The sequence below is a fragment of the Sarcophilus harrisii genome, chromosome 2, assembly GCF_902635505.1.
Source record: "Sarcophilus harrisii chromosome 2, mSarHar1.11, whole genome shotgun sequence".
NCBI lineage: Eukaryota > Metazoa > Chordata > Mammalia > Dasyuromorphia > Dasyuridae > Sarcophilus > Sarcophilus harrisii.
In genome coordinates this window covers 226,289,922-226,315,191 of record NC_045427.1, presented here as the reverse complement: position 1 = coordinate 226,315,191, position 25,270 = coordinate 226,289,922, and the positions used below count along the sequence as shown (strand labels likewise).

Below are 25,270 nucleotides of genomic sequence, written 5' to 3'. Positions count from 1 at the left end.
CATATCAGTTCATATAAGACTTCTCAGACCCTCATTTTACAAATGAAGAAACTGAAGTCAAGAAGTTAAATGACTTGCTTAAGACTGTTCAAATAGTAAATGAAAGAGCAAGAAATGAAGCTCACATTCCCTGATTCAAAATCCAGCATTCTTTCCATTGTACTGCAGTTTCTCCCACTGTACCATGTTACTTTTCAAAATAAAGCCTATAGCATCCGGTTTTCCCAAGTGGTCTCCCATTCCAGTACTAGCCAGAGCTAGATGATCTTGCATAGCTTCCGAGATCAAATGAGATCAAATATGTTCAGGATGGCAGGGCCATAGTCCTGTTCAAATGGCCAAATGAAATAAACTTTATCCCATTTTCATAGGGCAGCTCTTCAGATATTTAAATACAGTTTCCTCATAGGTTTTCTCTCCTTTAAGCTCAACATTCCCAGTAGTCCCAATTGTCACTTGTATAATATGGTTTCAATTATTCTCACTATACTGGTTATGCACTTTTGTATGCATGCCAGTTTATTAATATATTTTCTGTTATGAACTGAAAACAGTCTTACCAGAACAGAGCACAATGGGACAATCATTTTGCATGTTCTTGACATGAGACATCTATTAATATGATATAATAAAGTAATAATATATTATATTGTGATATAATATATAATAAAAATAAAATAATATAACAAACAATATTTTATTATAATAATATTACATATAATTAACTATATAATTATATATGTAATATATAATTATATATTATGTTATAATATAACAATATATATGTAATGTATAATTGCATATAATGTTATAACATTACAATATATATGATATATAATATAACAATAATAGCATAATATAATAAAGTATAATGTAGTAGCTAGATAATAGCCAGAATGATAATAGCTAACATTTATATAGTATTTCAAGGTTTCTAAAACATTTTACTTGTGTTAGCTTACTTAATCCTTAAAATAGATACTGTATTCCCATTTTACAGATGAAGAAATTAGACAGAGGTTAAGTGACTTGAGGCAGCTAGGTCAAACAGTGGATATGATGTGGGAAAGATTCCAATCTTTGATTCCCAACCCCCCCCCCCAGCTAATGTAAATTACCCTTTGACTCACAAATCCTGGTCCCTTTGAATTCCAATAGAAGGTCCGGACCTGCCCCAGCCCCACCCGGATCTGAGCCAACTTTGGGGCTACACCCCAAAGCCCCTCGAGCTAAGTCTCCGACTTAAAAGGACCACACTGGGAACTCCTCTTTGCAGAGATTCCAAACATGGTCGCCATGTGAGGACCCTCTGTCCACTCCAGTGCCCTCCTTATCTCTACCTTCATCTATCTCCTACTTCTAAACTCAGTAATAAACCTCTTATTAATCTAGCTCTCTGGGCCAATAAATGCTTTTATTGGGAATTCCGCGCCGCTACTAGACCTCATATACCGCCGTATCCTTGTGCCGAATCCAAGGGGGTTGCAGGGGAACTCTGTTTGACTCTCTGTACCCCAAACCTGCCACTAGACCTTAACTAAACCCTAATTTCATTTAGGTACCCCAAATGTAGACCTCAAATGTGGTCTACACCTCAACAGATAGAATGCTAGGCTTGTAATCAGGAAACCTGAGTCCAAATCCAGTCTCCAACATTTATTAATTCTCGTGTCCTTAGTCATTTAACCACTGTCTGCCTCAGTTTCCCCCTTTGTAAAATGGAGATAATAATAGCACCTAGAGAGATAATATTTGTAAAAAGTGCTTAGCACAATACCTGTTATATAGTAAGCACTATAGTTGTTGTTATTACTTGCCCAAGGTCACATAGCTAGTGAGACAGGATTTTTAACTCAAGTCTTCCTGATTTCAAGTCCTGAGCTCTATCCACTGTGTCGCTTAGTTGCCTCAGAAAGTTGATCTTAGATTCAAAGATACCTGGGTTCATGTCTTCCATCCGATAGAGATTAACTGTGTGGCCCTGGGCATTCAATCTCTAGGGCAACAAGTTGCATAGAAAGTGTCAATTGGCCTTGATAGAGGAAATCTCTCAACTTGGAATTCCTATGCTGGTAAAATCACAGGGAGGTCTGGTTTAAAAAAAAAAAAAAGGAATGAAGGAGGAGGGAGATGGAGGAAAAGAGGGAAGGAAGGAAGGAAGGGGAAAAAAGAAAAGGAAAGAAAAGAAAGGAAAAAGAATTCAATCAGTGGTAGCCACATCACTAACTTGAGTCTGAGCAAAGACAATCTTTAATTAGTTCCCCTGAGAAATACTCTGATGCTAGTTAAATCGTTCATTGAGTAACTGGCACCAATAGAAGTCTAGGAAAGTGCAGAGTCTTTCCTAGATAAGTTGTTATTAAGATGCAATAATATCTCTATGAATAAGTGCTGCATTATTTCAACCCTTTATACCAGGAAAAAGGTATCGTCTTGGGCTGGAAGAACTTGTTTCACCTAATTTAAAACCCACAGAAAGTTGGCAAAGGCTATATTTAGAACTGGATTCTGAACTCCTGGAGTTGGGCTTAGGCTTTCTTTTTGACTTCCGCCAGGTCTGAGATGCAGTGTGTTTTAATTCTGCTGGCAGCTCGGCAAGGAGGACCCTTGACCAGAAATCTTCCTGCTTGTGGTGTTAACCACTATGCAATCAGGGACACACAGGGTCTTTAAATACCAAGGTTAAACTAAAGGTGAAAGAAAGAATGGTTCATTTTGTGGGAAGGGCCTTTCAAAATACATGTAACAAAAAAACTCAAATTTGCTCAACATTTATAGGTTTATTTAACCTTTTTCACAATCTGAGCTAATTATCCCCATTTTGCAGATGGGGGACACTGAAGCTCAGAAAGGGAAAATTATTCGTTTAAGGCCAGTTTATAATTGGAGCCAAGATTAAATTCAATTCTTATGATTAGGGAGCAATGTAGTATATACAGCATGATACAATGGCAAGTATGCCAGATTTGGAGTCAGGGAACCGTGTTTTAACTCTCAGCCTTGATTTGAATATCAGTCCTTTCTCACTTTCCTTGGCTGAATCACTTAAACTCACTCAGTCCTCAGGTCTTTCACTTGTAAATGAGGGTCTTTGATCTGGAGTATATATGATCTATGGAGAGATTTCAGGGAATCTGAATTAGAATGGGGGGGAAAATTAAATCTTTATTTTCACTAACTTCTGATGAAACTTAGCATTTTTCCATTATGGATTTTTAAAAAATTCTTTTGAGAAAGGATCCATCATTTTCATTAGGCGCAAAGGGACCCATGATTTAAAAATATATATAAGAAGCCTTCTAATCTAGGACTCAGTATCTCAGCCTGCTCCAAATCTAGGCGCCTGAGACTGGCATTCTTCCTTCTTTGTTATGTTGCCTCTAAGATCAGGCTCTTCCCACAGATTCAGTTATGTTCCTACAAGTTTTGTTTTTAAGGAAAGCATTTGTCTTTGAGATATCTTGGTTAGGCAAATCACTTCACCTTCCTAAACCTCCTCTTTTATAAAATAATGGCGTTAGATTAGATAATCTCTCAGTTTCTTTTGAGCGCTAATTCAGCTGCTTCTTTGTTGTAATGATCAGAAAGCACCAGTTATGAGCTAAGTGCTGGACAGAGTATGTGCATGCTGTTTATACTTGATTAAGAAAAAAAAAAAATAACTACATACATAGATCCAGAAAGCCACTCAAGACATTTACAAACTGTCAAAGAAATAACTTTCCAAGAATTGAAATAAACATTTTGCTGTGAGAAGACACTTTGGCAATCTTCCCCAATCCATTGAAATTCAGATGGAGCGTCTGGAGCTGCCTAATCCATCTTGATGTTTTTAGGGACCCTGAATAACTTCAGTCTTTTTCTGAGTTTATCTGTTTTTTGCCATTTCACAGAATCCAGAGGGAGGGAAAGAAGATGGAATGTATCTTCCCAGTTTGTTTCCTTTGGAAGTTCGCAAGCTTGCTATTTCTGAGACTGACACAGTTGCTAATTAAAATAGCTGATGTATCTATGGTGCTTTAAAGTTTACAAAACACTTTCTTCATAATAGCCCAGTGAGACAAAAGTATAAAGGGTATCATTCTTATTTTATAAATGAGGAAAAAGAGGCTCAAAGAATGCCTTATGCAGAGTCATAAGTAATCATTGGAGAAGGTAGACAATTCTTAAATCTTTTCTTAGTGAGAACAAAACTTCACTTCCAGCCCCAGGTTTAATTTTCCTGGCCTTAGAGAACATTGGGAAGAAGATTGTGAATGTTGCTCAAGACATAAAAGAAAGCATGCAAATACGTGCAAATCAGGATTTCAGGGTTACTTGGCTAGGGAAAACCCGGATAATTTTACCTTTTTAATTCATAATCCTTCTGCCTTGGTGCCCAATTTCACTTCCTCATACTACTACTAATAAAGTAAACATTTACATAACAAAACGAATGTTTTACATATATTCTCTTTTTTAGTTCTCAAGGCAATCCTTTGAGATAGATATTTTATCATTATACATATTTTTCATATGAAGAAACTGAGGCTGAAAGAGATTAAGTAATTTACTTAGTATTTGAGGCAGAATTTGAACTCAGCTCTTCCTGATTATTGTTCCCAGTGATCTCTTCATTGACAAATCTAAGGGCTGCTTCTCAGTCTTCACCATTTTTGGCCTCTCTGTAGCCTTGACACTGTTGACCACTTTTCTTTTATATGTCCCTCCCCTATAAGTTTTAATGACATTGCTCTTTCCTAAGTTCTCGTCTCTCTCTCCCCATGCTTTCTCATCGTTAAAGCAGGACCACTAACTTTGGCTTTGTTCTGAGCATTCCTCTTCTCTTCTCCCTCTATATTAATTATTTGATGGGTCCATTAATTCCCATGCATTCAGTGATCATCTCTATGCAGATGATTCCCAGATCTCTACACATCCAATCTTAGTCTCTCTCCTTGAATTTCAGTTCCACATTTCCAATTGCTTTTTGGACATCTCACACTTAATGTCTCCTCGACATCTCAAATTCAACACAGACAAGGTAGAACTCATTATCTTTATCTTCAAATCCTGCCCTCTTTCCAACTTTCCTATTACTATTAAGGAAACTGCCATTTTTTTTGGACACTCAAATTTCATTAACATTTGCATCATCCTTCGCTCTTCAGCCTCACTCACCCCCATATCCAATCTGTTGTCCATCTTGGTGTTCCTACCTTCACAACATCCCTCACATCCACCTCTTCTCTCTTTTCATAAAGACATAAGCCTAGTTCAGGCCCTCCTTACCTCATGGCTGGATTATTGAAAATCTTCTGTTTGGTCTTCTTGCCTCAATCCTCTCCCAATTCCAATCCATTTTCCTTTTAGCTACCCCAGTGATCTTTCTGAAGGTTGGATCATCTTACTCTATTATTCAATAAATTCTAATGGCTCCCTATTGCCTCCTTTTGTCTATATTGCCAAATATAAGAATGGCATTTAAAGAGTTTCACAAGCTGGTTCCTTTGTAACTCTCTTTACTTTACTTCCTAATTTATACTCTTTGGTGCAGCTACACTGGCCTCATCACTGTTCCTCACACAGGATACTCAATTTCTGATCCTGCGCCTTTTTATTGGTTATCTCCCTTACCTAGAATTCTCTTCTTCCTCTCTGCCTTTATGCTTTCCTGGCATCCTTCAAGACTTAGCTCAAATTCCCTTGTGGTCTAGAATTCTCCTCTTCCTCTCTGTCTTTTGGCTTTCCTAGCATCCTTCAAGACTTAGTTCAAATTTCCTTGTGTGACAGAGTTTTCTTAGTGTCTTCCTCACCCCCTGCCTGAGGTTACCTTGCATTTATAATTAATTTATCCTGGATGTACATTGTTATTTGTATGTTGTCTCTCCCTCCCATTAAACAGTGTGTTCCTTGAGATCAGGGACTATGTTTTTTGCCTTTTTTTGGTATCCTCAGTGCTTAACACAGTGCCTGGTACATAGTTAATACTTAATAATGCTTGCTGACTGACAGATTGACTTCTAAGCCCTGAGTTCTATTTTTTATATCATTTAGACTTCCTGTCCTGATAGTTTTTTTTTTTAAAGGTATCGTCCAAGTGCTTTGATTGAGTAAGTGAAATGAAAGAAGATGGCAAAGTCATCCCAGAATCTCTTTTTAAATTTTTTCCCTAGAGAACTAAACCCAAGATAGCTTTTTCAGCAGCAGGAATTAGACCAAGAATCCTAAGCCTCAGTTTCTACATCTTTAAAATGGCAATAGGGGCCAATACTAAGATGAACTCTAGGCTTCCTTCCAAATCTAAATATTCCTAACTTCTATGAATCCTTATTCTAGAGACTAACCTAAGTAGACTAACACTCTATTGTTACATCATCTAGCTGCATGTTCTAGAAAAAGCATCATACTTAGATAGGGTAGGGACTAGTTACGTGATTAAATTGATAAAGGGATCTCTTAAATGAGGAAATTTTCTCTCACTATACAAGTTAGCACCTTTCTTGCTACTTATAGAATTGTCTAGAGTATGAAGTGACTTATCCAGGGTCACATGTCCAGTATGCGCCAGGGGCTGGATCTTAACTGAGATCACCCTGATTTTGATGTCAGTTCACTATTCACTATGCCACAGATGTCTCTGTGTAATACATTTGCTATGAAAAAAATTATATTTATTCAATGAATGTTTATACTACATTCAACATTATGTTAGCTACAGTGAGGACAAGGTTCAGATGAGATATACCAGAGATAGCATGTTTATGTATATGTTTATGTTTATGTTAGCTGTTTATGTATATATGTCTTATCTCAATAGTCATATTATAAACACCTAGAGGGTAGGGGCTGGGTCTTATTGATTAATTTCTTTTGTATCATGCCTTAGTGCCTGTCACAGTGCCTTACTGAAGAACATGCATTTAATAAAAATAATTTGTTAATTAATAATGGATGAACCTTTTCCTTTAAGGCAAGGAACTAAAACTTTGATCTCCTTCCCAAGCCTTCCACCCCAAGGATTGCCTAGGTCTTGATCTTAAGCCTGTGGCCTTCATTACTTCACTTAAATGGGGCAGCCATCTGTTTCCAACAAGATCCAGTCACCAGGGACTGTTTCCCTGCAAGCTCTCCAAATCAGGTCATTTAAAATGAACATTTACAGAGATTTGCCACTGGGCCTATGCGAAAGGTCACCTCATTAAGCAGAAAAACCAGTAAAATGCAAGGAGAGCTGAATTATAATACCACATGTACTGCAGAGGCCTGGTTAGGCCCCTGCCCCATCTTCTGGCCATGAAAGTTATGAACAGAGGTGAATATTTTTGTTTAGAGACTAAGTTTGGTAGATTCTTCTTAAGAGATGCTACAATACTAGAATTTAGAGCTAGAAAGAACATTAGAGTCTGTTAGTCCAATTACATCATTTTATAGAAGGGGAAACTGAGGCACAGAGGAAGGGGAAATGACTTGCCTATGGTTACATAAATAATTACAAGTCAAACTGGATTTTGAACCCAAGTTCTCTGACTTTCAAATCAAGTAAACTATTATGTGCAATGTTTGCACATGCATCTGTAAGTGCCTATGTATACTTGAGGTACTGTCATTCATTCTGTCAGTCATTTAGTATAACTATGATGTGCTTTATGAAAACCTCTGAAAAGTGAATTTCTGTAGATTGGATCATGTTTTTCCACTGACTTTTATTATAAAATCAGAGATGAATTTTCATAGATAATTACCTCGTATACCGAATTGAAGACTACATAAGATAGTGAAGAATCTTATGGCATTTGAGGGTTGTAGCACAAAATCTAACTAGGATGTTTTGCAGAACTTTCCCAATGAAGAGCACTGGACTTGGAGTCAGGAGGGAAGGAATTTATTTGTTTGTGGCAATTGGGGTTAAGGGATCATCCAGAGTCACATGGCTAATAAGTATCTGAGGTCATATTTGAACTCAGGCCGGGGCTCTATGCACTATGCTGCCTGGCTGCTCCTGAAAAGGATGAATTAGAAACCCACCTGAAATACAAACTAGCTGTGGGAAGCTGAAAAAGATATTTGACCTCACTTTGCCAGGTTTCCATATCTATAAAATAAAAAGATTGAACTTGATAGCTTCTAAGGTCACTTCCAAATATAAATTTAAAAAATCAATTAATAAATAAAAATTTATTATATGCCAGGCACTGTGCTAAGTCAATGATCCTGTGATCTCCCTTCTATGATAGACTTCCTCTTCCATACTTCCAGGCCATAGAAATTTTCCCTAAGCCTGAGTCCCCCCACCCCACCCCTGAGTCCACAATCCAAACTCTAGGAATTTTGTTTTACATCTTCTTTTGTCAAAATAATTGCAGTGAATGACAAAGATATTTTTGAGATGTCACTTTGCCAGAAGATCTAACCTCCTAACATGTTATTTCAGAGTTCCAGTCCAAAAATCATTTAAATTCAAAGACTTTAGCTTATGTCATATGAACTGGCTCCCTGTGAGATCAATGCTACAAGTAGTTGGAACTGGAAATTCCATATATCCAGTTTAGTTTAAATGTAGAATACTTAGACAGCATAGCTTACTTAGTTGGGGAGTTGCTAGAGTTTTGAGGGAAAGAATTTAAATAGTTAAATTTCCTGGCTACAGTTAATAGAAATCCTTCTGCTCAAAGAGGGGATTGACCTGTGCATTAGGGAAGGGGATGGGTCCTGGGTATCTGGTTCAGGCCACTATTTCTAAAAGGCAAAAATGGAGGGAAAGGAAATCATGCAGAATGTGACAAGCACGTCTTGCTGGAGAAAAAGAAATGAGGAGAGCAAGCTGGTCTGATTTGTCACTTGTAAATAGTTTACACTGGGAAGAACAGATGGTTTATCTCTCCTTCGGTACTTGCATTTTTCCCCCCTCATTAAAAAGTTTCTGTTAGTTAACAGGAACTAGCTTGGCGGTATACACACCCAGGGTTTCTCTCCTGGCCCGAGAAGCCTAAGAGAGATTGGTATAGGGAGCCTGCCACATTCCATTGCCCAGGGCTTGATTTTAAAAGTTCAGAGTGCCAGGTTTGGAATAGAATGTGTGTGTGTGTGTGTGTGTGTATGGGGGTGGGAAGAGATTAGAAAAATCTAATCAGGTTAAGTTAACAAGCATTTATTAAGTATTTACCATGTGCTAGTTTTGTTCTAAGTGCTAGATATATAAAGAAAGGTTAAGGGCAGTTCCTTCTCTCTAGAAGCTCATAGTCTAATGGGAAAGACAACATCCAAAGAGCTATGAACAAACAAGTTGTACACAGGATAAACTGGAGATAATCAGCAGAGGGAAGGGAAACTAGTGGGTTGGAGCAGGGGGCAGGAGAGGGCCCACTCATCATATTCCTCCCATGGGCAGACAAACCTTCTGTGAGAAGTACACCTTTGTTAATCCTGAGCCGCCTGCTCACCCATCAGCTGGGCCATAACAGCCACAAGCAGTACCAAGGAAAGGGAAGGCATGAGAGCTGAGGAATAGAACTTGCCCAAGGTCCCCTAAGTGATAGAGCTTACACTAGAACTCCTCCTCCTTTCTTTCCCCTTTCAGACTGTACTGTGCTATGCTGCTTCCAGTTCTCAGGGGCTCAGTTGCTCCATCTGCAAAATAAGACCAACTGTGCCAGTCCAGCTTTCCACAGGGGCGCACATGCTGTCATTTTGAAATAACAGATGTGAAAGTGTTTTGGAAAGTATCAACTGCTGTGTAAAAGTGAGGTGTGCTACTCTTACCAATGCTGCTGCTGTCAAGCCCTCCCCTCTAGCTTTGCTCCTGGCTGGTGGCAACTCTGTCAACATCATCCTGCCGGCCAGAGACTCCTTGCTGACCTGTTGTGGACATTCGGTCCTCAGGTGCCCCAGGTAGAGTGATCTTTATGACTCGTGGTCCCATCAAGCCCCTTCTTACCCGTTCCCTAGGAGTCTGATGGCCTTCTTCCACCAAAGCAAAATTAAGAGAAGCTGTGTTAAATGTGCCAAAAATATAATTAAAACCGCCCCAAGATTCTGCTGGTGGTTTCTGTGTATTGGACTAAAGAGAGAAAACAGTCTGGAGCCTCCCGCCTCCTCCTGCTGCAGGAGGACCCCACAGAGAAAGATTCCAGAGCAAAAAGAGCCAGGGCAGAGGGTATCAATTAGGCCCAGACGTGGTGGCTGTCTTCCTTTCTCTTTGTCCCCTGCACACACCGAGTTCATGCCGATCTTTGTGCTTTTGCTCATCACCCTTCCAAGGGCCAGAAAATATCCCACCTTGTTTCTCTGGGAGTTGTTCAAGCCCAGCGCAATGAAGTTTTCCCTAAACAGCCCTCATTCTCTGAACTACTCCTCCAGCACATCTCGTCTTTGTGTAGCACAATATAAATTGCAGCTTCCCTGTCTTGCTTTCTGGTGTTTTGTATCTAAGTCTTATCTTTTCACTGGTTTGGCAGCTCTCTGAGGGCAGGGACCTTGTCTTATCCTTTGCTATGGCTTCTGTATTCTCTATAATTAGCATGGTCAGTGGGTGCTCATGCTTGCTGACGACTGATAGAAATCCAAACTGCATAATAGAGTACCTCACTACGTGAGAGAATCAGGAGACTTGGCTCAGAGACATAAGGGAGACTGGAGGGCAGTGTGGTACAGCTCTGACATTTACCATCTGTTTGGTTCAATGTCTCTGGTCCCCAGTTTCCTCATCTGGAAAGAGCTCAGGACCTGTTGGCATAGATTTTTTGAGATCCCAGGATCATCCACACCAGAATGCAGCATCAGGAGAAGGGTTCAGTTTAGGATATGTCATCATAATCATTGTCTTTCGTCATAAAGATGAAAGAGAACTTAAAGATCATGTAGAACAATCGCCTCACTTTACAAGGGAAGAAACTGAGTCCAGTTAGTAACAGAGAAATAGACCAGCTTCATGCATTTTTACTGCACAGAATAAGATCAATCTGGGCAATAAAAATCCACCATCAGGGACTCCTGTACTGCTATGGGGATCCAAAATTGTCCAAACCAATTCTCCAACAAACATATGAATGTAAACCTTCCCAAACAATTTCCCCAGAAAAATTAGTACAGAGACCAGATGCCTGCCCTTGTAGCACCTTACCTATTGACACACACACACACACACACACACACACACACACACACACAGAGTATTTTAGCTCAGGGGGGATAAAACAGACAGGACAATCAGAAACCTATTATCCCTAGTAAAAAAGTTCATTCTATAATGAGCTGCAAATCTCCTTCAGTTCTATTAAAGGAAAACACCCAAGCTTAAATTAGTGGTAGGATGAGTGTAAGTTAATTTCCCTGAGGGTAATTACTAGGGCATTCATAAACACTTTAAAAACATATCACAAATACTTTTAGAAAAATCAATGTCACTTTTACTTAACAAAACATAGTACACTTTGCTTCTTTTTCTTTCTTTCTCTTCTTTCTTCCTCCCTTCTCCCTTTTCTTTCTTCCTTCCTCTTTTTCTCTCTCTCTCTCTCTTTCCTTCCTTCCTTCCTTCCTTCCTTCCTTCCTTCCTTCCTTCCTTCCTTCCTTCCTTCCTTCCTTCCTTCCTTCCTTCCTTCCTTCCTTCCTTCCTTCCCTTTCTTTTTTAGGAGAGAACTCTTCCTCCCTCAGTATGTACTAGCATTAATCTGAAAAGGAATAATAAAGTTTTATTCAGATTTTAGGAAGAAACATTGGAAATGGGAATCAGGAGACCTAGCTTTGAGTCCTAACTTTGTTATTTAACCAGCTGTATTATCTTAGACAAGTGACTTTGCTTTTCTGAAAACTGATTTCCTAATCTGTAAAATGAGAGCTCTGTATTTAACACATGATACCTAAAGCTTCTTCCTACTCTAACATTCTAGGTTCTCATCTTCTTCCCGCTCCAATATTCCATGGTCTGTCAGTTCTAACATTATGTATTAAGTCCCTTGCATCTCAGACATGTTGTATTTAATGTCTTAAGGTCCCTTCTAGCTCTAACGTTGTAGAGTTCTGTACATTGTAATATTGCTGTGAGAAGTGCATGAGTTAATGTATGTGAAAATACCACCAATATGTAAGGGATTATTGTTTTGTTCCTGTTTTTTTTTTTTTTTCTTTCTTTCCATTATTTACTTTGTATGGCTTAGTGTCAAAGGCCAGTCATGTATTTGAAGCATAGGCAGCCTCTGGTATCGTGTGGGGCCTGTGGATAGAGGGGGCCACCACCTCTGCTGGAGGTATGTTTATGTTTTTTGGTAAACAAAGGGTAAGGAGGCACTTCCTGAATTCTCTCACAATCCCTGGCTTCCACAATCTGGTTTTCAGGGGATTTGTATTTCAGCCCCCTCAGTCCCAATGTGACTTTCAGTCCCAGGATAATAGTGTGGGGATAAGGAACTAATTGGTCAATCCTCACAGAACCACATATTTTATGGAACAGAAAATGTGGCTCATTTGCTGTGACAGATCTTTGGAGATTTTGCTTTCTTTCTCAGCCAACACCTTCAGTTTGACCCGGATCTAGTGACTCTCAACAAGAGTAAAGTAGGGGATTCCTGCTTTAAGTCCAATTTTAATGGGTCCAATTTGAAGGGCACTAGAAAGTTCAATCCTCTTAACTTTCAAATATTTCTTTCATTCAAGGGATAATTTGCCTTAAATTTGAATCATTGGCAATTACTCACGTGCCCTAAGGCACGAGCTTCTTCCTAGTTCTGCTTTCAAATATGACAAACATTTATTAAGTACTTACTACACATGAGATGAGAAGTAGTACTGGGGAGTCAGGAAGATTGGGGTGCAAATCTAGCCTCTGAGGAATACTAATTATGGGATCAACATTAAGTTGCAAACTTTGGGTGCCCTGGCCAGACTTCTAAGACTGTTCAGTTATGGAATTGTTCATCCGCATCAGTGGGAAGAATTTCCATCTGGGTAGGCTCCTTACACTATAATGAGTTGCAAATTCTGAAATCACATGTCTGGATCTGAAAAAGAAGTGCAAGGGCTGGTGCTAGGTTTTCACATATCCATTCTTAACTGTCATGTGTGACTTTTAGACATTTCCTCCCATCCACCAACATATTTGAGGATTTCCTTTATTTATCCTCTTGATATTTCAAGGACATCCTTGAAGCACATATGCCTCTATCTCTATCTTTCTCCTCTTGCTCACATGACCAACCCACCTTTTTCTCAATAATACTTCTCCTTTGTAAGCTATCCCTCCTCCCTCCATTTCTTTATTTGCCCCATATGGGATAGTTATTTTTAATTCTTTGTAGATCGTAGGTGAGGTTGTACTCATCTGCAAATCCTAATAATGGGGAGGGCTGAGACTGGTGAATCACTTGATTTCAGGATTCTCAGCTGAATTAGGGGTAATGTTGACTGGATGGCCAGTAAAGTGTGGCACAAATATGATGAGCCATTGGGAGCAGAGGGCTTCCCGTCTGGCTAGTATTGGCAAATGGGCTCAAGTTGAGAAAATGGAACATGTTAAAGCTTCCAGGCTAATTAGTGATAAAATTAGTTACACTTTTGAAGGAGATGGGGAAACCTGGTCTCCAAAAAAAAAAAGTTTTTTATAAACAAAAGTATTTCTTGACTCTCAGGTATGCAACAGCCCAGCATGGAAACTGGCATTAAAAAGAAAGGCCTTTTTTCTAGGAGAAGTTAAAAGAGGTTAAGTCATTGTAGCCAGTTTTCCCCTTCCTGTAAAATATTGGGCTGAGCTTATCTGTAATAACTGTCCAATAAATGTATATTGATGTCAGAGTTCTCTAGATTGCCCAGCTAACAAAATTTCATTGTGAACTGATTTATTAATCATTTCTTATTTGCCTTTTGTAGACAATGCAAAACACTAATGGGCACTTCATATATATTGCAGAATAAATGATTGAGTTAGTAAATGAATGGAGGGGATGGTCTGGGAAGAAAGGCACACTAAGAAAAGTGAAAGAACAGACAGGTGATTGCTAAAAAGAAAAAAAAAAAAGTTTTATCTCCTTCTCCTGAGGAGGCACTAGTGTTTACTCTGAAGTCTTGACTCCTTTTTAACTCTAGTCAGTGATGAGTTAGGGGATGACTGGCCCTTTTTCTAACAGCAGTTCAGGTTCTCCGATTTCCCTGATTTGTGTTTATAAGTGTCTTTGGACTGGCTCACATCCAATCCTGAACTCAAAAACCCTCCACCTTCAGCCTCTTCACATTCCCTGGGGCAGAGGCAGCCTGGTATAAGATTATATCTTTCTAACCTTCAGTTTATTCATCTGAAAAATGAAGGATTTGGATTAGCTGAGCTCTAAGAGATCTCCTCTAGTTCTAAATCATAGAACTTGCCCTGTTCAGGACTGGGAATAAAAAGGGCTTGGTATCCAAAGACTTCAGTTGGACTCATGGCTCCAGAATAGAGAATCATAGGATTTTTCTTTTTGTTGTTCAGTTGTTTTAGTCATAACTGACTCTTTGTGACCCTTTTTGTTTTCTTGGCAAAGATACTAGAGTGTTTTGCCATTTCCTTCTCCAGTGCGTTTTACAGATGAGGAAACTGAGGCAAACAGATAAAGTGACTTGCCCCAAATCACACAATTAGGAAGGTTTGAGGCCAGATTTGAATTCAGGAAGATGAATCTTCCTGACTCTAGGTCCAGCACTCTACTCATTGCACCAACTATCTGCCCCAAGAATGATAGGCTTTAGAGCTAGAAGGGACCATAGAAATTATTAGTCTATCTCCTTTATTTAGAGATGAATATACTAAGATCAAAAGAGTAAAAGTTAAAGATTCTAAACAATAAGATAGAAGATTTGATTCTTGATTCCATATCTAGTGCCAGATTTATGTTCCCATAGTCTCAGTTTCCTGATTATAAAACGGAGACACCGATTTTTGCCTGATTTACCTCACTGGTTGGCTGTAAGGAAGAGGCTTTGAAAACCTCAACTCCCTCTAGAAATGTGAGGTATTATTTTCCAGAAGTTCACATCAGTGAAACCTGACCTCCCTTTAATGAGCTGCTAAATTGCTGCTAAGATTGCCAGTTTTGGATTAAATAAGCAAGATGGAAGCGGCTTCAGCATAGCTGTAGTTGAATTTGACATAGTAGAACTAAAATGGAAAACTCATCCAGGTTTTCCCTCTTGTAAGCCTGGTCAGTGTTGGATTGATGAGTTTCCAACCCAGTGAAGTATAGAGAAAAGAACAGGGGTTCAGATCCCAGCTCCATCTCTCACTACCTTTTTGAAAATGGGTAAGCTCCATCACTCTCATGCTATGATCTCTGAGATGTCTTTAAGTCCTCCATAAGGTCTTTATCCTTTAGAGTCAAGAATGCAGATTCTTGGAGAAAGGACTCTGGACCTTTGGAGTCAGTGAGCCTGGACTCTTAAGTCTTGCTCTACTAATCATTAGTTTTGTGGCCACTTTCTCAGGTTCCTCATCAGTGAAATAAGGGGCTTGTCCTCCTTGATCTTTAATGGCCCCCTTCACTCACGGATTCTCCAAGAGCAGGCTTCAAGCAAGAACTATAATCCTGTTCCCAGACTCACATTCCTTGTCTTGGGCTATTTTACAGTTTCCTTTTGTGCTAAACTGAAAAGTTATTTTGGAAAGACTTGCAAGTAAATTCAGCTGTGGTTGTATTTGAACTTCTAAAAGAAGCCCTAAATGAGGGAATCAGGCAACAGAGCCACCCAGGCCCAGGAGGCAGTGTTAAACTTAGAAGCATCCACCTCTGAAATTGCAGGTTATCTGGCCGGAGGAAGCGAAGATCTCTAGCCTGGTAGACCATGGGCCAGACTGGGCTGCTGGGGAGGGGTGCCAGGCCCAGCTGGGCCGGGCCAACCCCCTTTCCCAGGTGGCACTTTGGAGGAGTCCAGGACAGTGTACTTGGGGAAGAGGCAGCCAGGAGACCTCTCTATGGCTCTTAAGCAGACTGAACAAGGGAATTTGTTTGCATAGGTCCCTGGCTGGCTCAGCAAGAGGACTTGTTTTCTTTCCCTTGACTCCGCTGCAGATCTGTCCGTTCTGGCCCAAGAGAATGGGCCAGAAGCCTCCCGCATTCAGCTGATGCTTTCTCTTTTAGGAGCACGTGCAGTTGATGTAACCTTCTCCCCTCCCCCCACCCCCTCCTCTTTGGGGTTATTCTGGACCGGTCACAAGCTTTCCAAAGCTGCCTCAGTTAGAGCTCCTGCTCCCCCGGCGAGCAGAGGCCGCAGAGGAAGCACCAAGTGAGCTGGCCGACACCGGGAAAGAGCGCTGAGCTGGCCCTGCTCCAGCCACCGGGCCCAGGTTTGGGAAGCTGCATGCTTTATCCCTTTCGCTGTTCAGGGCTGTGGGGAACAGAGAGGGAATGCTAATGTTTCTCCCAATTCAGGGGTGCTGAATAGAGAACCATGGAGACGCCCCTTCTCTGAATCAGCGTGTTACAGCAGAAAAAGCTGGGGGTCTGGGAGGTAGGCTCCCAGGTCTGGGCCACACCGGAGTGTGACTTTCACACAGTCAATTCCCTTTTCTTTCAGCCTCAGATTCCTTGTTTGTAAAATGAACAGGAGGAATGGGGGGAGAAAGGGGCAGCAGTGGGGAGGGTAGTGGGGGGGAGAAAGGGGCAGCAGTGGGGAGGGTAGTGGGGGGGAGAAAGGGGCAGCGGTGGGGGGGAAGGGAGGGGGGAAGGGGTGTCTCTAAGAGCCTTCTGATTCTATTCTGTGTTCTATGGGATTTCCCAGTTCTGAAATTATGTATTCCATGTCCTGAAGTTTCTTTTATGGGACCATAGGTTAAAGATGGAGGGACATCAGAGACTATCTGGTCTACTCCCTTTTTTAAAGATGGGGAAGCTGAGGGCAGGGATGGTGAAACAATTGATTGTTACAAAGTTAAATAGATAGGAAGGAGCAGAGATGAGCTTTGACCCTGAGTCTTCTGATTACTAAATCCATCTCCCTGCCCCCACTGAACCCATACAGGTCCCAGTTTCTGTGTTTTTAGGCCTGTTTCAGCTGTGAAATTCTGCGTCCTAAGGTCTGTCCCCCTTCCAATGCTCTGTGCCCTAACGTCCCTCTCAGCCCTGAGGTTCCGTGTTCAGATACTGTCTTAAAGGCTCCTCTGATTCTCACATTCTGACTTGCTGTTCTTCCTAGCTTTGACGATCCATGTTGCCTGTTGCACGATTTCTTCCAGCTCTGACCTTCTAGGACCCTTGGGTACTTTTAGGGCGATGAAGGCTGACTCCTAACTGACTCCTTTCATGGAGCCCGCTTCCTTGCCCCGGTGGGCTGGGGACACGGGACTCCTAAGGCCCCCAGGCCGCAGTGGGAAACCTGGGTCAGCCTTGGCTGCCTGGAGTTTGATTGCAACAGTTAATGAGGGGGGATCAGCTGGAGCGTCGGCTGCTCCGGGCCAACTTCTCCTCCCAAAGCACGAGGAGGGGGAGGCTGGGGACGCTGTCTTGCCAAGCAGCTGAGCTTCAGGAAGTGTTTCAGCTCTCCAAGAGCCCGTGGGCGCCGGGCCTAAAGTTTCCAACACATGAAAAAGTTCGTAAACCAGAAACGCATGTGGCACAGAGGCCCGGCACCGGGACGGGGCAGCAGCCTGCTCCCCTGGCCGCCACGTTTCCAGCTGGCCACCTCCCAGATTGTCCCCACCTCACACAGGAGTGGGGGTTGGGGGGTCCATTTCGGAGACCTTCCCTCCCTTCCTCCCCGCCTCCTCCGTTATACCTTTGGGGCGAGACTCTAATGGATGGCTTATCGGCCAGCCAGAGCACTTCTCCCTTTGGCCAGATGGCCATGCAAAGCCATGTTCTGCAATCCTTAGGGAACAGGGTCCGCTGCCTTCTTTGCCTTTGAGACCCAGGAACCCCATTTCCCTCAAAACTGATCAGCAGTACTCAGCTTCACCTAAAACTTCTGTTTGGGGGCCAGGGGCTCATTTGGCAAGGGTTTGATGTTTCTTCTTACTAACTGCTGGGGAAGAAGGGAGGATAGATTTTCATCAGTTGAGGATACTTCTTCTCTCTCAAATGTCCCTTGGAGCCTTGAAAACCTTTGTGCAGCAGGATAAACTAAAAGGATGCTACCAAAAACTCCCCTGAAAGTCATCCAAAAGGGGAAGGCTGAGGGCAGGGAGTGCCTTGAACCTGTTTCGCAAACTCCTTTCCCTTCCCATCTGGTTCCCACCCTCACAGACTCTCTGGGCCTTCTTCCAGAGGGGAAAGGTACTTTAGGGCCAAAGCCCAAGGACCCATTTTATTTTCCAAGTGAAAGGGTCTGGTCAGGACCCAGAGGTCAAAACAGAAATAATATCTGAGGAAGAATCATTCAATTCATCTAACCACTCCTTCCCCAAGAGGAAATCAAATAAATTCTCTCCAGAGAATGGAAAATTGGGAAAATTTGCAACAGCTTGTGATGATAGTCTTGTATCTGGGTCTCTTAATAGAGTTGCTGAATGATCGGGTGTGTGTTGGGGGGGCAGGGTGTTTGTTGGTTTCCCAGTAGACAAAGATAAGTTCCCCCCAAATTCTAGGCCTTGACACATATCAGATGCTCAAGAGCAAAAACAAGAAAGAGAAATGCCTGGAACATAGTAAATGGTTAATAATTTGTTTTTGTGATTTCACTGATGTGGGAAGCTCCAGCATGAGAAAACTCCCCTCCCCAATGTGGATCTGCAGTTGTTCTGCAATTTGTACTGTTAGAGAATTGCCTGGCCAGTTCTATTGGACTTTTGATGGAGAGAACTGTCTGCACTCACAGAGAGGACTGTGGGGACTGAGTGTGAATCACAAAATAGTATTTTCACTTTTTGTTGTTGTTGTTTGCTTATGTTTTGTTTCTCGTTGTTTGATCTTTTTTTTTTATCTAATTTTTCTTGTGCAGCATGATAATTGTGGAAATATGTATAGAAGAATTGCATGTATTTAATCTGTATTTGGATTGCTTGCTGCCTAGGGAAGGGGAAAGGAGGGAGAAAAAAATCTGGAACACAAGGTTTTGCAAGGATGAATGTTGAAAACTATCTATGCATATGTTTTGAAAATAAAAAGCCCTTAAAAAATAAAAGGAGGTGGAGAAGGGGGGGAAAAAAGAATTGCCTGGACCACTAAAAGATCATCTGTCAGTCAGCAAGCATTTTTTTTGTACCAAAGGTAAAAGACAGTTCTTGCTCTTAAGGAGTTCATATTCTAATGGGAGAGATAAAATGCAAGCAACTATGTACAAACTATATGTGCATATGTAATATTATTAAATATAAATAACATGATTTATTATATATTTATAAACTATATAATATATAAAAATATATGTAGAATATGCAATAAATTGGAGATAAACAACAGAGAAAAGATACTAGCTTTGACAGAAATTAGAGGATTTTGGAATTACATAAACAACATGATGGCAGCCTACACTACCTCTCAAACCTCTCTAGAACAGAAATTACAGCATATAACATAATTTCTGTACCAAAGATAAAGCAGCTGCTTCCAAGATTTAGGACACCCAAGATTCAAAAGAAAGTTTAAAAAGAAAATAAAAGAAATCCAGGATCTGACCCTCCCTGACCCTAAGTTCACTTAGCACCCCTTCTCTGTCTCCCTCTTGAGGCAGCACTAGTAGATCCAAGGATATGATCCACACCAAAACTCATTCCTACACCCATTCACATGAGGGGAAAAGCTCAGCACAAGCTGGCATTTGGTCTGACCACTCAAAAGTCAGTTGGGGCAGAGACTTAGTCTGGAGATCTGTCAGCTGCCCAGTATAGGAGAAAGCTGAGAGTACAGCCTCCAAACATAGAGGGGAGGGAGTCAGAAAGTGACTGATAAGGAGAATAAGGGGAAGGAGGAGGAGATCAGAAAAGCATAAAATAGGATTTTAGGGGAGACTTTAAGAGAGTCAGACGGAGATGAGAAGGGAGAAAATTTCAGGTATGAGAGACATCCAGTGAAAACACTCAAGTTGGGAGCTGGGGAAATGATTTGGGAAACAGCAAAGAAGTCACTTTGGAAGTATGTGGAGGTGAATAAAGTATAAGAAAGGTAGTGGGGAGCCAGGACTTTAAATGTCAGAGGATTTTGTGTTTTTATCTTGGAAGTGATAGGGAACCACTTGAGTTTACTGAATGGGGGTGGAGGGAAGTATGACATGGTCACATCTGGAAAAGTGAGCTGTTCTGGGTCATAAAGCCAAGAGGGTCAGAGTGAGACTTGAACCCAAGGCTTTCTGCCTCTGAGGCCGGCTGTCTATCTTCTACTGCCTCGCCTCTCACTTCATTCATAGTTGTTGAGTTGAAAGGATGGACCCTTGTGGACAAGGCTGTTAGGGGTTATAATCAGGGTGCCTGCCCACCCAACCCCTATGTACACTACTTGGAGCTACTGCCTCGGGATCATAAATAGGAATTGTATACTATGTGCCCCAGAAATATCTCTGGGGACAAACAAGCCTAGGGAAAGGAGATACCTCCTTCTTCCTTAATCGTTAGTTGACCGAAGTAGGCTAGCCAGTGGTTGCTGTAATTGGTTGTTGTATTATTGATGTCTGGCCTAAAATTGACTGACAGCTCCCTTACCAGAGGGAAGGGGGACCAGAGGGAATGGCAGGAGTCTGAGGAGACACCCCGGGGCCAATCTTCTTCTCCCACCCTCCTGCTAACTTAACATCTGAGGAGGCAGCCTAGCTATTGGTCTGAAAACACAGTAGTAATGATAGACATGGTCACATCCTTGGAATGGCTGCTTAGTGTCCTCTTCCTTACCTTGTTAAATGGGTGGGCAAGGGAAAAACGCTCCCAGAGGGCAGAGATCATTTCACATTTGCCTTTCAGTGCCACAATGGCTGATTGTGAGGGGAAGGAGCTTCTGGCCAAACCTGGCCTTACTGTATAGCAGAGAGCAGAGAGCAGGCCCCTGCTCTAAGTGGGAACATTCATTCAGCCATCCTTTGTGGAGTGCTTACTACATACTCACTTTACAGGGTTGCTATGAATTTCAAATGAAATTATGCCTTTCATGGGTGTGTGTAAAGTACTTTACACACAGTAAAGGGCTTTATAAATGGCAGTTTGTCATTAGCATTATTATTAATATTATTATCATTATGTAACACCCTGCCAAGCCATGGTGGAGATGAGCAAGAAAAAGGTTCTGGACCTGTGTGGGGTGATATAAGTCTGGTGGAGAACTCAACAATAATAGCTTATATTTATGTGATATTCTATTGTGTGCCAGATGCCGTCCTAAGCCTTTTGCACATATTGTCATTTGATCCTCACTGTTGTGAGGATCACCTCACACCTGAGAATAGGTGCTTCTGTTATCCTCATTTTACAGATGAGTAAACTGAGGCAAATAGAGGTTAAATTGACTTGCCCAAGCTCACACAGCTAGTCAGTGTCCAAAGCCTATGGACTCAGGTCTTCCTCACTCTGTCTCTACCCAGGGCTGTAGACACTGTGTTACCTTGTTACCTCCAAGACTAAAACATGGAGAACTGAGAATTATAGGACTGCATTGTGTAGTACAAATGCTAGGGCAATTCAGAAAGATCCAGGTTGGCCCATGACATTTCCTCACTCTGGGTCTCAATTTCCTCCTCTCTAAAAGGAGGCAACTGAACTAATTGATCTAACGATACAATGATCTTATTGTTGGGAGCGGGGCTGGGTTCCATGGTGCTGACCGAAGCCTTCTATGAAGGAGAAGAAGTTCCATTTGGGGTTTTCCTGGACAAGAAGAAGGCAAAGATAAGAACAGAGTTGTACAAGAATGCAGATGTTAGGGGTTGTTGATACAGGTCTTGAGACCCCACTGGCCAGAGGCAAAGTTTAGTCTGCAGCTGAGTCTGAACCAAGATTACAGTTCTATCCTGAGGACTAACAGGAGGCCAAGAATTTGGGGGTCGGGTACCAGACCAAGCTCATACAGGGGAAGGGAACAAGCACTTATGAAATACCTACTATGTGCCAGGCACTGTGTTAAGTGCTTTGTGTTGCTGTATTGTTCAGTCCTTCATGGTTGCATTTGGGATTTTCTTGGCAGATACTGGAAGAGTTTGCCATTTCCTTCTCCAGCTCATTTGCCAGATGAGGAAACTGAGGCAATGGGTAAGGACTTGGCCAGGGTCACACAGCTAGTAAGTGTCCGAGGCTGGATTTGAATTCAGATCTTCCTGACTCCAGTTCTGTCCCTCTATCCCCTGCCCCATCTAGTACTTTACAATTATTATCATATAATTTTCACAACACTGTGAGGTAGGTGCTGTTATGAGGAAAAGATTAAGTGGCTTATCCACACAACTAGTAAGTTGTCTGAGGCTGGATTTGGATTTTGGTCTTCCCGACTCCAAGTCCAGGGTGGGGGAAGAAGGGCACTTTGGTTCCCCCCCTCCTTCCCCCTCCTTCCCAAGCCCCCAAGAATCTCAGTTTTCTATACCTGTCATTCTGTCTGTAGAAGCAAGTTTTTACGATCCTCTGGTTGGGTCCTTACAGCCAACTTCTCTTGAATTCCTTTTAGTTGAAGAACTCCTGACATGTCTGTCATAACACATGTATGTGCACATGCATATATACACACACACATATACCCATCATCATCATCATCCAAAATCACAATTGACTCTATTGTTAAGAGGTTAGAACCCGGGATCTTAAGTCAGGAAAATCTGAGTTCAGATCCAGCTTCTGGCAGGGACTAAACTGTATGATTCTGGGCAAGTCACTTAATTTATGTCTGCCTCGGTTTCCTCATCTGTAAAACAAGTGTAATAATAACCTCTCTCTCCCAGGATTGTTCTGAGGATCAAATGAGATCTTCCAAAACCTTGAAGTGCTCTGTAAATGCGAGCCATGATCATCATTATTTTACACAGATGGCAAGATATTTAAGCTGGTCCTGAAAGGTTGAGTAGAAGTTGGCTAAATATTAAGGATATTAGAAAAGATCAGGAGAGACATATGAGTTAATGCATGAAGACATGGTAGAAAGAATGCTGGCTCTGAAGCCTGAGCCCCTGAGTCAAAATCTTGACCTTGACATCAGTGACCTTGGGCAAGTCACTTAACTTGAGTTTCCTCCTCTGTAAAGATGAAACTATTAGTTAAATAACCTCTTAAGTTCTTTAATTTGTATCATCTTATCTCTGATCCAGTGAGGTATACTGTGATTCAGCATATTGTGTATGTGGCCCGTTGGTGTTAGGATTTTAGTCTAGCTTGGAGGTATTTTATAGCATGATATTTTTTAGGTAACGGAGCTGGGTTTTTTGGTTTTGTTTTGTTTTGGTTTTTGCTTGTTCTGATCATTACTTGTGACATGATGAGGCAAGTAGAGATCTTGGGATCACGGTATGAAAACAGAAAGTTTTATGTTTAATATTAAAGAGAACTTTCCCTTTGTAAATGCAACAGACACTGGGATTTGTTCCCAGGGGAGGCAATGGTATGTCCCAATTGTTGATCCAGAGAGAAGATCGCTCTCATGCTAGGATGGTTTCAGTGCCGTGCTGGCAATTTCTTTATTGTCATTTAGTTGTTTCAGTCATGTTCAGCTTTTTGTGACCCCATTTGGTGTTTTCTTGGCAAAGATACTAGAGTAGCTTGCCATTTCCTTCTCCAATTTATTTTACAGGTGGGGAAACCAAGGCACACAGGGTTAAGGGTCTTGCTCAGAGTCACAGAGCTAGGAAGTGTTGGAGTCAGGATTTGAATTTAGGTCTTCCTGCTCCAAGTCCGGCTTTCCATTCACTACATTATATTGCCTCAAAGGTATCATTAGTCCTTTGTTCTTGAAGAGGACAGGGAGCATTTCCCCTACAGAGACTTCTGGGACCAGACAGAGATCAGGATCACTGGAGATGGCCCTGGCTGCAATGGGAGACCGTGGCCTTTTTAAGCTAAGGTCTTTAACAGGTCTCAGTTTGACTGAGGTCACAGTATTCAGTGATTAAGTCTAGGTGATGGGATAGGGACAGGAGGGTGGGAAATAAGATGATTGTAAAGGCCTCTTCTAGCTTCAGTGACTTGAGAACTTGAGGTTTGATTATCCATTTTGTGGGATTGAGTTCTAACTTGGGATTTGCCTCCTGTTCAAAACTTTGAGCAGGGCATTTGTTGGGGAGGGTCAATTGAGGACACATGCGAAACAAAGAAGGGAGAAGGACAGAAGGACTGTGGTTAGGAGGGAGCTGGAAGCTGCCTGGGGTCCTGAGTGGTCTAGTTGGTCTGCTGGGTAGAAAAAGTGAGATTGCCTTGGAGTACACCTTTCGAGGAGTTCTTCCAGTGGGATAGTGACGGCAGGATTGACTGTTAGACTTAAATCTCAGAAATGGCTCCAGTTTTCATACTGTCCACTCTCTGGAGAGTTCAGTCCTGCCTGGTCCTTAAGGGCCCTTTTTCTTCTGTCCTCCTTTCTTCCAGGTGACAGTACTTCAGGCTGGAGACCATGTCTGTGAAGGTGAGATTCCTCTCGCCTGGCGATGTTGGGACCATGGGCAGAAGCTCCTCCTTTGCCGGGTTCAGCAGCGTGCAAAGCAGGAAGATTTCGTAAGTCCTACTCAACTCCCTGAGCAATGCTCCAGGCACGGAGCTTATGCAAGGCCTCTTAAGATGGGTAGTAGTTCTCCCCTCTCTCATCTTCCAGATGTTTGGGGAATGTCATCCAGCTGCCATTTTCAATTCTCCTGACCTCTTACCCACAGCCAAGCACCAATCATTGGATCTTTATCACATTCCTCACCCTCCACCCCCATCCTAGTCCCAGTAATTTAATTTAAAATTTCTCTGATTTTAATTCCTTAAATTTCAGACCCTTCTCATTTAACTTCTCTTTTAATCCTTACAATGGCTCTGTAAAATAAATAATGCAGAGCTTATTATCCCCATTTGACAGATGAGAAAAGTGTCCTCTTGCTTGTGTCTCCCCCTGAAAAAATAACTTGCCCCCTAAGTCATGGAATCAATTAGTAGCAGAACCAGGACTTAAATGTAGGTCTCTGACTCCCAGTCCAGTTTGATCTTTTGGGCATGGGGATGGGGACAGGGTAAGAAGTGACTTACGTAGGATAAAATTATTCCCTTTTTTCCCCTAGAGGGAATCTGGGACACAGAGAAAAGGAGTCACTTTTATGAAGATTTATGGGAAGGCTGTGCTAGAGCTGTCAGCGGGCAGACACAATGTCACTAGACTTATTCGAAACCAGTTTTCATATCCTTGACAGAGGCAAGAGTAGCCCCTTCTCCAGGGCAGTTATTAGCTGGTCTCCCGGGAGTGTCAGTGGG

General features: G+C 41.7%; 1 protein-coding gene across 5 annotated transcripts in view; it reads left to right on the top strand.

Annotated features, from left to right (window-relative positions):
* RIPOR3 (RIPOR family member 3) overlaps positions 1-25,270 on the top strand; it is a 108,726-nt gene that overhangs the window by 35,956 nt on the left and 47,500 nt on the right. For 4 of the 5 annotated variants that reach the window (XM_031951626.1, XM_031951623.1, XM_031951625.1 and 1 more), the window contains exon 2: positions 24,410-24,535. In XM_031951626.1, the coding sequence (XP_031807486.1) occupies positions 24,435-24,535 (101 nt within the window). In that variant the 5' untranslated portion in view covers positions 24,410-24,434. Of the gene's footprint in view, positions 1-14,601; positions 16,283-24,409; positions 24,536-25,270 lie in introns of those variants that run through there. The other variant, XM_031951624.1, reaches the window with a different exon arrangement.